General features: G+C 41.9%; 1 protein-coding gene across 1 annotated transcript in view; it reads left to right on the top strand.

Moving 5' to 3' along the window:
- The window catches only part of PPP1R21 (protein phosphatase 1 regulatory subunit 21), a 60,089-nt gene that overhangs the window by 15,575 nt on the left and 31,509 nt on the right, over positions 1-13,005 (top strand). Inside the window, exons 7-12 of the mRNA XM_061625649.1 lie at positions 1,947-2,041; positions 4,777-4,829; positions 6,461-6,610; positions 7,941-8,042; positions 8,137-8,225; positions 11,083-11,219. Of these exons, the coding sequence (XP_061481633.1) occupies positions 1,947-2,041; positions 4,777-4,829; positions 6,461-6,610; positions 7,941-8,042; positions 8,137-8,225; positions 11,083-11,219 (626 nt within the window). The remainder of the gene's footprint in view (positions 1-1,946; positions 2,042-4,776; positions 4,830-6,460; positions 6,611-7,940; positions 8,043-8,136; positions 8,226-11,082; positions 11,220-13,005) is intronic.

The following is a 13,005-nucleotide window of genomic DNA, read 5'->3' on the forward strand; positions in this document are numbered from 1 at the left end:
AATACCTAAGTGGTTTAGTACATATGTGCACTGCATGTATTTATCGCAGGGAGCTGTTTCTGCCTCTGGATGTCCATAGTGTGCATACAGTTTTGGGGGTGAGGAATTGTTGTGAATGCACTGTTTGATAGAGTGTGCCTTTGCTTCTGAACAGTGACATCATGGCACTTGCTGAGTGTGCTGCCAAGTCAAAGTTTATAAAGCAGATAAGCCCCTGTTAAGGAAGTAGAGGGTTGAAGGCCTGTCTTCTTTCTAGTCTAGGGGTTCAGATACGGAGGTGGATGCTCAACTAACGTACTGAAGTAAAAGGTTAAAAATAAAACAAGAAGAATTTCACTGTACAGGTGGGCCCCGCTTATATGGCAGGTTCCGTTCCGGACCCCTGCTGTAAAGCAGAAATCGCCATAAAGCGGAACCCCATTGATGATAGTGGGGCGCAGGGCGCCAAAATGACATAAAAATGGTGCGCGACGGGAAAAAAACACCATAAAATCGGAACGAGCGCCTTAATGCGGGGACTTTCCCTAATTGAAAGCCGCCGCATTAGCGAATCGCTGTAAAGCGAAGCACTGTAAAGCGGGGCCCGCCTGTACATAGTTCAAATGTAATTTAGAATCAAGGCCTCAATAATTAGTTCGTTATAAATGTAAACATAGCTAATACCGTGGAAGACAGAACCAACATTCAAAGGGACTTTGATGGGCTGGAGCATTGGGCTGAAAACAACAGAATGAAATTCAGGAGGGATAAATGCAAAGTTCTACACTTAGGAAAAAGAAACCAAATGCACAGTTATAAGATGGGGGATACTTGGCTCAGCAGTACGACATGTGAGAAGGATCTTGGAATTGTCGTTGATCACAAGCTGAATATGAGCCAACATTGTGATGTGGCTGCAAAAAAGGCAAATGCTATTTTAGGCTGCATTAACAGAAGTATAGTTTCCAAATCACATGAAGTACTAGTTCCCCTCTATTCAGCACTGGTTAGGCTTCATCTTGAATACTGCGTCCAGTTCTGGTCTCTGCACTTCAAGAAGGATGCAGACAAACTGGAACGGGTTCAGAGGAGGGCAACAAGGATGATCAGGAGACTAGAAACAAAGCCCTATGAGGAGAGACTGAAAGAACTGGGCACGTTTAGCCTAGAGAAGAGAAGACTGAGGGGAGATATGATAGCACCCTTCAAGTACATGAAAGGTTGTCACATAGAGGAGGGCCGGGATCTCTTCTTGATCGTCCCAGAGTGCAGGACACGGAATAATGGGCTCAAGTTGCAGGAAGCCAGATTTCGACTGGACATCAGGAAAAACTTCCTAACTGTTAGAGTCATACGACAATGGAACCAATTACCTAGAGAGGTAGTGGGCTCTCCAACCCTGGAGGCATTCAAGAGGCAGCTGGACAGCCATCTGTTGGGAATGCTTTGATTTGGATTCCTGCATTGAGCAGGGGGTTGGACTCAATGGCCTTATAGGCCTCTTCCAACTCTACTATTCTATGATTCTAAACACATTGACATTTGCTTGTTGTTGCATATCTGCTTCTAGCAGTTTACTACCAGGATGCTCTGGAATGTTCCTGCACATTTTATCTGCCAAGAGGGAAGGGACAGTCAAAGAATGTTGATGGTGTAGTAGTTATGTAGCAACTGGAGTTGTATCTCTAATAAGTGACACTAATAAAGTGTTGCTACTGTAGACAGGTTTTTCTTTTTGACCAATCTGGTAAAATGAAGCTTGTGTATCATGGGGTTTTTTTTAAGTTCATGGAAAATGTATGCATTTCATTTTTCAGCTTCAAGTTTTTTTATATGTGCCTTCAAGTTGATTACGACTTATGGCGACCCTGTGAATCAGCGACCTCCAATAGCATCCAGTTAAATCACCCTGTTCAGTAAACACCCTAAAACCAATGGTTAATATTGTCTTATTCTTTATCATCCAGCCAACAGCAGCTAAAGCATCTTCATACAGACTTGAGTAGCAGATTGGATGAGTCTGTGAACATTATCAGAGAAAAAGTTCCTTTCAATGATACAAGTAGGTATTGCATTGGTTGCCAAATATAGACAACTGAAAAGCTGAGCTTTTTTTCTGTCCCAGTTCATCAAAATAATGTCGTTTTGCTCAAGCTGGAAATAGACTTTGGCTCGAACTGCACTTTATAAGGAACATGGGACTGCCACTAAAACTGGTAGCCCTGTATTAAATTTCCATCTCTGTCTATAGCATATTTTTCTGCTTCTACTAACAAATTATGTGGGGTATGGAAATGCACAGAGTAACTGCACCAAGACAGTTAAGTTGTACTCCATGTTACACTATTTAACGGAGGGAGGAGAGAGCTTAAGTTGACAGATGGCTACCATTTTTGGCAACTAACCTGAGTTCCTAGTAACACAGATCTGGGGAACCTTTGGCCCTCCAGGTTATGTTGGACAACAACTCCCATCAGCCCCAGCAAGCATGGCCAATGACTAGGGAAGATGGGAGTTGTAGTTCAGCAACATCTGGAGGGCCAAAGGTTCCCCACACTTGTAATAACATGTTGTTTTGCTTGGGCACAGTCTTTTGGGAATGTTTTACAGCAAAAATGGAGGATGGCTGGGGGTGCTCAAACAAATGTTGACCACAGGATGAGCCGCTGACTGGTGCTTGCCTTTCTCTTTTTAATTGTTATTCCTTTGTTAAAATAAAAAGTGAAGGCTTACTCCTCTTACCCATGGCAAGAGATGCAATTCCAGGTGGCATGTCAAAGAAAAGTTGTGAGTCACTTGTTTAGCCTCTGCTGCTTGCTTGAATGTCTAAAACCATCTGTTGTTTGGGCTTTTTGTATTTATGATATGGCCACTTTCTACATACCCTCTAAAGATACATGTGGACAACTTGTGGGCTACGTGCAGCCTTTGGTGGAGGGGTTTTCCTCGTGTCCCACAAATGTCCGCTCTTGTCACTTATTTTTTGCCACTGCTCTGTGTGTGTGCATGCGTGTATGAGAAAGTAGCAGTGGTAAGCCTCTAGTGTGTGGGCCAAGTATAGCCCCTCAGGGAGTCCCATTTGACCCCTGAGGCCATTTCCCCAAAACCACACTCACCCACCCATCAGTTGATGCCACTACTGACATCAGCTGTTAGGTGGGAGGACAAGGTTTAATGCTGCCTTGCTAAACACACACAGCAGTGAAAAAGATTGCATAGCCAAGGCAGCAGGATTTTATATCTGCTCAGCAGGGATTAATGCCCTGTGCAACAGCACCCCTTGAAGCAGCTTGTGCATGAGAGCTACTTCAAAGAGGCTTTTGCAAAGGCTTTGACAGCTCCTGCGTTACCATTTTCTCAGATGGGAGCAAAGGGACTGTCTTAACGCCTTTTCTAAGTGTCCCCACTCTTTACCTTTAAGTTTCTTCCCCCTTTAAGTCCTCTATCTTGAAGATTTAAAAGGGAAGCACAAGGGATTTTGACAGGTGGGTGGCACCACGCACCTGTTGATCATATGACATAATGATGTCATGTGATTGACAGGTGGGTGGCCCTGCCCACCTTTCCAGTTTGGTCCTTGAGGCAGATCCTGATAAAGATCTAGCCCGTGGAGCCAAAATCTGCCCACCCCTGAGAGAAAGTATAAATGAGTGGGAGAGGCTGGGGGTGTCTCAGAAAGAGGCTGGCTGGCTGCTGAAGAGTAGAGGACCCTGTGTGTGAGAAGAGGAGGAGAGAGGTGTCCCTGCCAGTGATGGCTTTGACTCCACTCACCACTGGTATGTGGCCTCCAACCACTTTCCCCCAAGGGAATGCAACCTTCCATCCCTAAATTGTCGCCTATTCCTGTTCTTAAGGTCAGGAGTGCTCTTGTAAACTAGCCTTGCATGCACTGATTTCAAATTGTTAGGGGCATCTAGCTGGGTACTCACAGTAGATGCCCCTCTGCTATAGAACTCCCTTATCCCTGTAGAGAGTTCCTAAATCTTGGTATCATTTGTTGTAGGATCTTTTTTTTAAAAAAAATTAGGCTGACTTTTTAGTGTTGGGGATTAAGCCAGTAGCAGGTTTAGGTTTAAAATAGTTTTATTTCCCCAATTTAGTTTTCACTTTGCCGCGCATTTTTATATATGGTCCTGAATTTATTGTTAGCACCAGAGCATCTAGAGTTTGGTGGTTCAGAAATGTAGTTAGTTTACAGTCACAAGGTGTGTGGCAAATGTTGCAAGTCTACTAATTGGAACTGCTGAAATAGATGCATGTCTTACAGATTAATGCCTATCATTGATTTAGATGTCTCATTTGCATTGTTTACTAAGAAATCAATGTGCCTAAGATAAAAGAAATAACACAGTGCACTGGCTAAAAAACATGGCTGTAAATCAGGAAGTTCCCAGTTCAAATTTCAGTTCCCTAGGAGTTCACTAAGTGGCTGTAAGTAAGCCACTGTCAGTTGGCTTCAGCTCTTCCATTTGCAATATAGTGATATTCCTGACCTACCTGGTAGTTGAGACACAAAGGTGGGATATGTTTGTAATAATATACTCTTGGATTGATGTGAAAGTATAAATTCCAAGGTGATAGTCTTTAAAAGCGTCATTCCATAGTGGCACATGCACCTACCAATGTCTTGTTCATTTGGATTTTTTGCCTGTACTATCTCAAGGACTCAGAATGGGTATCAGCAGTTCTGATTGGAAAAAAATGCATCCCAGTTCTTGAATGGCTTCACAATCTAGTACAATGAAGGAGGATCAGAGGGAGAAACTATTTGCTGTAATATTTTGAATTCTTTCATAGGGTCTACCCAGTATAATGCTCTGAATGTGCCATTACACAATAGAAGGCGACAGGTGAGTGATAAGTCTAAAATAATTAACCAAAAAAGCTTGCAACATCTTTGTGGGGAAGTGCAGATCGAATGCTGGTTCCCTCTTAACTATGACTAAGAAACTATCTTTTCAGATCCTGATTAATACCTTGGGTACTGTACATGGAAAGGTGGGGTATAAATGCAACAAATAATGCTGGCACATATTCCTGGTAGCCATGCTGGTAAGAGCCCTTTGGCCTAAGGCAATCTCCTGTGGACCATCACTCTGACATCCCAGTTTAAAACACAGTGTTTGTTGTGGTTGTGTTGTGCCTTCAAGTCAATTACGACTTATGGCAACCCTATGAATCAGTGACCTCCAAGAGCATCTGTCATGAACCACCCTGTTCAGATCTTGTAAGTTCAGGTCTGTGGCTTCCTTTATGGAATCAATCCATCTATTGTTTGGCCTTCCTCTTCTTCTACTCCCTTCTGTTTTTCCCAGCACTATTGTCTTTTGTAGTGAATCATGTCTTCTCATGATGTGTCCAAAGTATGATAACCTCAGTTTCATCATTTTAGCTTCTAGTGATAGTTCTGGTTTAATTTGTTCTGACACCCTATATTTGTCTTTTTCGCAGTCCATGGTATGCACAAAGCTCTCCGACACCACACTTCAAATGAATTGATTTTTCTCTTACCTGCTTTTTTCACTGTCCAACTTTCACATCCATACATAGAGATCGGGAATACCATGGTCTGAATAATCCTGACTTTAGTGTTCAGTGATCCATCTTTGCATTTGAGGACCTTTTCTAGTTGTCTCATAGCTGCCCTCCCCAGTCCTAGCCGCCTTCTGATTTCTTGACTATTGTCACAACATGACAAAAAGTAGGGTGGGTCCTAAAAATATGCCTCTCAGGTGTCAAAGACCAAGGGAACAAGGTGCATCTTCAGCATTCGCCCGAAACTGTACAGTGACATTGTCAGATGCGCCTCTGTGGGGATTACTACTGTGATTGCCCCTAGTTTTCACAGCTTTAAAAAAAAGGGATTGGACAAAATCTCTGAAAATCTGTCAGTGGTGTAACATTCGAAAGAGGAGCCTCCGATTTGCAGAGGTGGTAGAACTGGCTGTCCCCAAATTCTGTTCTTGAATTCTGTGATGGCAAAAAGTCAGTTGTTTCAGTTCACCAGGTGTTACTGGTCCATGCTGTACTTGAGGACAGCAGTATAGCAAAGCAGCAACAGGGGATTGTGTTGCATGGAAGGAATCTACTTAGCCTCTAAGTTTTCCTTTAATGTTATGTGTAGTTTTAATACCACTAAAACTTGAATCCATGTCTTTGCTTGTGGGGTCTTCTAAACAATTAAGACGATAGTGGGATGCCTGGTAGAATATTACTAGTGCAGTTTTCATTTGCATCACAAAATGCATATTGGTTTTGCTGTTGAAAAATTGATGAGAAACACCAAAATTTCATTTTGCTATAATTAGATCGCAGGTGCTTTTATTCTGCTTCTCCAACCTTTTACAGCAGGGAGGCTGCCTGTCGTATTTGTGTTTTCTGTTTGTTCAGTTAGGAACAATGCTGGAAAAGGCCTCTAGTAAAACAGATTGCACTCCATCAAAACAAGAGTGAGCCGCATCGCTGCTCTTTATATTTTTAGTTGAAGCTGCGTGACCTTGCTGGCCAAGCGCTGGCCTTTGTTCAAGATCTGGTGACGGCCCTTCTGAATTTCCACACCTACACGGAACAGAGAGTCCAGATTTTCCCTGTTGATTCTGCCACAGACACAATATCGCCATTAAATCACAAGGTAAGCTGGCATCGGATGAGCTTTAGGCATCTAGCTTAAAGTGAACAATTGATAAACGTGCTACATGCCAGCTTTCTGCATAGGACAGAGCATATTCAAATGATTCCCTTTCCTATGTATGCAGAATTGTACAGAATTAAATTTTATTTATTTGTTTGTTTATTTATTAGATTTGTATGCCGCCCCATAGCCGAAGGTCTCTGGGCTGTTTACAACAGTGCTGTTGTGCTCAGGTCCTCCTTGTGGGCTTCCCATGGGCATCTGATTGGCCACTGTGAGAAGAGGATGCTGGACTAAATTAAAACATTAAAAACAAATATACAAATTTAAAAACACATATTTAAAAGCCAATTAAAACACATGCTATGCATTATTATTTACATTATGCCTAAATTATGCTAGAACAGGGGTTGCCAGACTGTGGTCCACTGACCACCAGTGGTCCATGAGCTTCATTCAGGTGTTACCCAGCATGTTTGTGGATTTGTGGTTGAAGATGGGAGATGATACATCCATCACATTAAATATTCATATTGATTTTTAATTATATTTTAATTGCTTCTCTTATTTCTTGTATTGTATTACAATTTGAATTTTGTGGAATACAGTAAAATATAAGAAATAAAAGAAGCCATAAAAATACAATTAAAAATCACGCAGCATTTAGCACAGCCCATTACAATTGCTACAACAGGCAGACAAACCATTAAGTGGCCTGCCAAGAATGAAGTGTTCCTCACCACATTTTTCTGTTCTAGCGTCAGGGTAACTAACACTACTGCTGTTTTGTATGCAGGTGACTCCAAGTTCAATCCTTGACACATCAAGCTGAAAGATCAGATAGCAGGTGGTGATGGAAAGCCAGGCAAAGACCTTTTTTTATTTTCCCAGACGACTTAATCTTTTAAACTTTTTTGAAAAGTTGGGCAGTATTGTTTTGCTGTGCTTCTGTGAGTTTCACCTGCTGGGTTCTTGCTACTGTTTTGTCTGTATTTTGTCTTGAATTCTATTTTTTGGAAAAAAATAACACCAACACTGTAAGTGACGAAGATGCAGGGTAAAATTTGACACAGAATGCAATTTTTGTATAAATAAAAATTTAAAAATCCTAACTTCCCATGGTCAAAATGGCTGCACAAAGTTTTGCTTCAGTGTTTCTGAAGGTTTCTTTTGTTTCCCTGCCAGGCCTTATAGTACAAAATAATCTGTTGTCCCTGCTTCCACAAATGGCACTCTAAAAGCAGTACCGGGATTCATTTTAATGGCAAGTGCATCCGTTACTTTGCAAGCAGTGCCAGCTATAGACACTGATGGGTCTCTCTTGATTCAGTTCTCACAGTACCTTCACGAAAACGCATCCTACGTTCGCCCTCTGGAGGAAGGAATGCTGCACTTGTTTGAGAGCATCACGGAGGAGACCATCACAGTGCTGGTAATATTGTTGTCCTTTTGTCGCATTCCATGTCTGAAAGAGGTTGCTACTTAAATACTTGAAATAGAATTACTTTTTTCTCTCTCTTTCAAAGGAGACAACGGTGAAATTGAAATCTTTTTCTGACTACTTAGCATCTTACGTCTCGTTTCTCAGGAAGATTCTTCCTTATCAACTGAAAAGGTACTTTTCCCCTTTTTAACTTGCCAAATGGGAACTATAATTCAGTGTGCAGCTTATCGCTTATGTTAAGAGTCTGGGAGCAGCAGGCCACATACCTCTGGCTCTTTGGGTATTTTCATGATGATTGTACACAATGAAAATTTCTATGGTGGCGGAGAGATTTTTTATTTTATCATAACAACTGTCTTTATGTAGCTGAAAGGCCACTGCTTCCATGAATTAGGATCTTCTAACCTCTAGGCTCAATTACTGTAATGTGTTCTATGTTGGGCTGTACTTGAGGTTGGTCCAGAAGCTGCAGCTGGTGCAAAATGCAGTGGTGCGATTGCTCACTGGGGCAGGGTATCGCCAATATGTCACCCCGCTGCTGAAAGAATTGCACTGGCTGCCCATTTGCTACCAAGCCAAGTTCAAGGTTCTAGTCTTGGTGTACAAAGCCCTATGCAGCTTGGAGACCAGGATGCCTGAAAGACCGTCTTTTCTCTTAAATACCCAGTCGAACACTGTGCTCTGTAGGTGAGGGCCTCCTGCAGATGCCATCTTATCAGGAGGTCCGTTCTAAACGGACCTTTAGTGTGGCAGCACTTACCCTGTGGAATTCCCTCCCCTTAAATATTAGACAGGCACCATCTCTGTTATCTTTTCAGTGCCTATTGAAGACTTTCCTCTTTCAACAAGCCTTTTAAGTTGAGGCCTTCTCCTAGTCTGCATGTGTGTTGGAATTGCTTTTAATATGTTTTTAAACCTCTTTTTCTTTCTAAACAATATGTTTTTAACCTTTTTTTTAAAGATGTCTTGGAAGCTTTTTAAAAACAACGTTTTTAAAGATGCTTTGTTTTAATATATTTTAAAGTCTGTTTTTATGATGTTTTAAAGTGTTTTTAATGCTTTTGTTTGCCGCCCTGGGCTCCTGCTGGGAGGAAGGGCGGGATATAAATAAAATAATAAATAAATAAATAAATAAAATCTTTTGAGCAGTGATATCGTAAGTCATACTTGGAGTAGATCAATTGATTTCAATAGGTCTACTCTGAGCATGACTAAAACTGGATATCACCCAAGTTTTTTTGGTAGTTTTCCTATAAAATGTCAATGACCTTTCCACTGTGCATATTGGTAGAGACCTGACCATGTCCTTAAAATCTATTTGTTTATGTATATATTTGAGTATTTTTACTTCAGCTGAAAAAGGCTCCCAGACTGACTTACAAGGATCAGTAATGACAGTCTCTGCCCTCATGCTTACTATCTAAAAGATTCAGCACAGAAGGAAAAGGGTTTGGGAGAGAAGAGGAGAAAAGCAAAGTCAGGCACTAGTTCTTGGTTACAAAATTCTTAAAACAACCAACTGCAGTGGAAAACTTTTGAAGGAGAGAAGCAGCCAAACGTTGCTGGTCTCTCAGCTGACCTAGTCAAGAAGCCCTACCTTGTTTTTCCCTTTTCTACAGCCTGATGTAATAGATGCAGCCAGGTGAAATTGATAGAGAAAGGAGCCTGATGGAGTTAAAAGTAGAACTGTTTGCCGCGTCAAGATTTTTTAACTGATTAATCATCTACCTTTTAAGTTTATGAAATGTATAAATCACCTTTCTACCACCAAGTGCCAAAGGTGATGTACAATTCCTAAGTAAAGAAAAATCCAGGAAGCAAACTGTAACATTTAAACCATATGCTTAAATTTAGTATTACCAAAGCATTGCTATAGATTCCCTTTTCACATATTGAACGAAGTGTGAGCACTTAACAACCAAAAGCTATCACTTATTGTTAAAAGGAGATGTTTAATTTTCTTTCCAATTACCTGTTATGGTAAAAACTAGAGCTGAAATGACCCTTAACTTGCAGCTGATTAAAGGTTTGCCTTGTTAAATAAGATTGGCCCACCTCTGAATCAACTGCAGCTTTTTAGCTGATGAAACCACCAATTTATCTGAATAAATCTTGCCGCTGTAGTTCAAAACCATAATTTATTGGGACTGCTATTTTAGTAGCTTGGGTAGAATCATCAAAATTGGTTACTTCCAAATGCATTCCTGAATGAACAAGAAAGTTGGCAGCACCCACCCTCTCTTCTCCCACCATGCTACCTTCTTCCCCAGGTTGGAAAGAGCACTGTAATGCTGCCATATTTCTAAACTACCACTGAGTATAGCTAGATTTCCTACTTACCTATACAGAGAGAGTTTGATTTTTTCAGTTCCTTGGTGGGAGTATGGAGAGCTTACAGCCTGACGTAGGGTTTCATACAGAATTTGATTGTGAAATCTAGGTTAGGTATGAAGACAGGATGCTAGAGACATTAATCCCTTTCTGTACTCAGCAAGAAAGCTAATTGTGTCAAGGGGAAGAAAAAGCAACAAGGAGGATATCTGGCCTATTCCATTTCACAGGCAGAAAACCTCAGTGTTGAAAGCACATCACCATTAGCTTTACATAATGTCTAATAGCAAATTCATTTTTAAAAATAAATCAGTAGATGCAATCCAACATCATGTGAGTTGACTGCTATTTGCGAGACAGTTCTTGCTGTTTCTTCTGTGCAACCTCATATCTGTTCTGGAGGGTCCCCCAACCCTCCAGAGCAGATCTTGGTGATATATGGGGGGAAGCTGCAGGAAGAGGAGAGGAAGGCTTGTTGCATGAACAGAAGTCCCTTCCTTTTACACACAGATACCACTGGATTTTGCCCAATGTCAGTCCCAAAGAAGCCCCAGAATATATCTAATGCATTGCTGCCCCAGATGTTCAGAAAAGTGTCCTATAATGTTTTTCTCATTTTTTCTGAAAATCATGTCTTTTTTTTAACCACTACCAGCACAATACTCACTTTTAAAAACATAAATTCATATGTTCCTAGTTTGGAAGAAGAGTGTGAATCTTCTCTTTGCACAGCTGCGTTAAGAGCCAGGAACATGGAGCTCCAGAGTGACATGAAGAAACTGACTGCAGTCTTTGAGAAGCTGCACACGTACATTAGCCTTCTTGCCTTACCTAGTAAGTATCAGCTGTTGACAAGAGCAGCTGGAATATTACAAGGTTTAAAACTTCGAGTTTCAGTGTGACCTTACCCAAGTGTTAAATATGGGGGTTTTTTCTCTGCTGGACGGACATTAACTTGCACACGTGCCTTTGCTGGTGTTTCTTTCACAGATTCCCTTGTACACTATAGAGATGTGTAGGGCATAGAGTGCAATTGTCTTTTTATCATTTCTTCTGACTACTGTAAATAAAGTTAGAAGCAATTGAAAAGAAAGTCCTGTGAAGTACTTGAATGAACAACAGCAAAATTCCAGAGTTATGTTTAAAATAAGATTGGTGCGAAACTGCTGCTATTCTTTCCTCATAATGGACATTGATTGGTGTTTCTTTCCTTTTTTTAAAAAAAGATTTTTTTAAACAATCTTCAGTTGTGCAAGGAGAAACCTTTGTGCCAATGGAACAATGTTGAATGCAACCCGCGGTATTCAGATATGGCAATGGGGTGGGTGGGGGAGAGTCATAGGGGACAATTTCAGTCAGTAGTGTAGTGGCAAATTCAGAAGCGCAGGGTCCCTTCATGATGGTCACCGTCATGCCCCCCCCTCCTTTTTTTGCTGCTGGGTTGAGAACGGGATCCTTGTTAATGCCTTGATGTTCCTGGGAGCCAATAAGCACGAAAGAGAAATGTGTTAGCTACTGAGAAGAGTCTCCAATCAGCAGGAAAGGACAAGGAAGTATGTTAGAGGACTCTTCTCAGTGGCTAACACTCTCCCCTTTCATGCTGATTGGCTCATAGGATGCTGGAAACGTAGAGACCCTGCTGGGATCCTGCTCCTAAAAATGTCAAGCGTCTAAGACCCCCCCCTGAGACCCTGGACGACTACACCACTACACCCCTGGTTTCAGCAGTTATGCATTACAGCAGGAGTTTCCACTTCCTTGCTTGTGTGTGCAGGCAGCTCTGTCCTGGCATCCTCCAGTTGTTTAATTTGGTGTTTGTATCTGGACTTTGAAGTCCAATGTGTTAAGGTTGTAGGGGGAGACTTTTAGCAGCATGCTCGTGTTTTCCGTTGTCGGGTTGAGGCCAGGCTGTTTTGAGCAAAATGCCCTTTTCCCGTAGTTTCTCTTCACCAGATTTTCTCTTTGTGAGCTCCCAGTGTGCACAACGTAAGTGCAGAGAGATGTAGCCCTCTGCTGCACATCTTATATCTGTTACGGTTTCCCTGTATGGGGCTTACATGCCAGTAGCAGAGTACTGTGATTGAATGTTACACCATATCCTACACCATATCCTACGCTCTCTTGCAACTTGGGAAGAGCAGTGATAGGTGCAGGGGTGACTTCCCCTTCATTGAAGTGAACAGGAGGGAAATTCTTTGCACCCTGTCCAGGACTGTTGTAAAAATGTGCTATCGGCCAGGGTGGCCACGGATTCAACGGGTATAGTGGGGTGGGGATGTTTTTGGGATACAACCCACATCATCCCTGACTACTGGCCATACTGCCTGTAGCCAAGGATGTTGTCGTCCAGGGTCTCAGGGGTCTTAGACCCCCTTCCTTTTTGGGGAGCAGGGTCGCTATGACTCTAGCATCCTACAAGCCAATGAGTGTGAAAGGGGAGTGTATTAGCCAGTGAGAAGAGTCTTCTAACATGCTTCCTTGTATTTTCCTGCTGATTGGAGTGAAAGGAGGGGAGTCAGCCACTGAGAAGACTCTTCTCAGTAGCTAACACTTTCCCCTTTCATGCTGATTGACTCCTAGGGATGTCTCCAAGGATCTCATTCTCAACCCAGCAGCAAAA

Source organism: Rhineura floridana, chromosome 4 (assembly GCF_030035675.1).
Source record: "Rhineura floridana isolate rRhiFlo1 chromosome 4, rRhiFlo1.hap2, whole genome shotgun sequence".
Taxonomy (NCBI): Eukaryota; Metazoa; Chordata; class Lepidosauria; order Squamata; family Rhineuridae; genus Rhineura; species Rhineura floridana.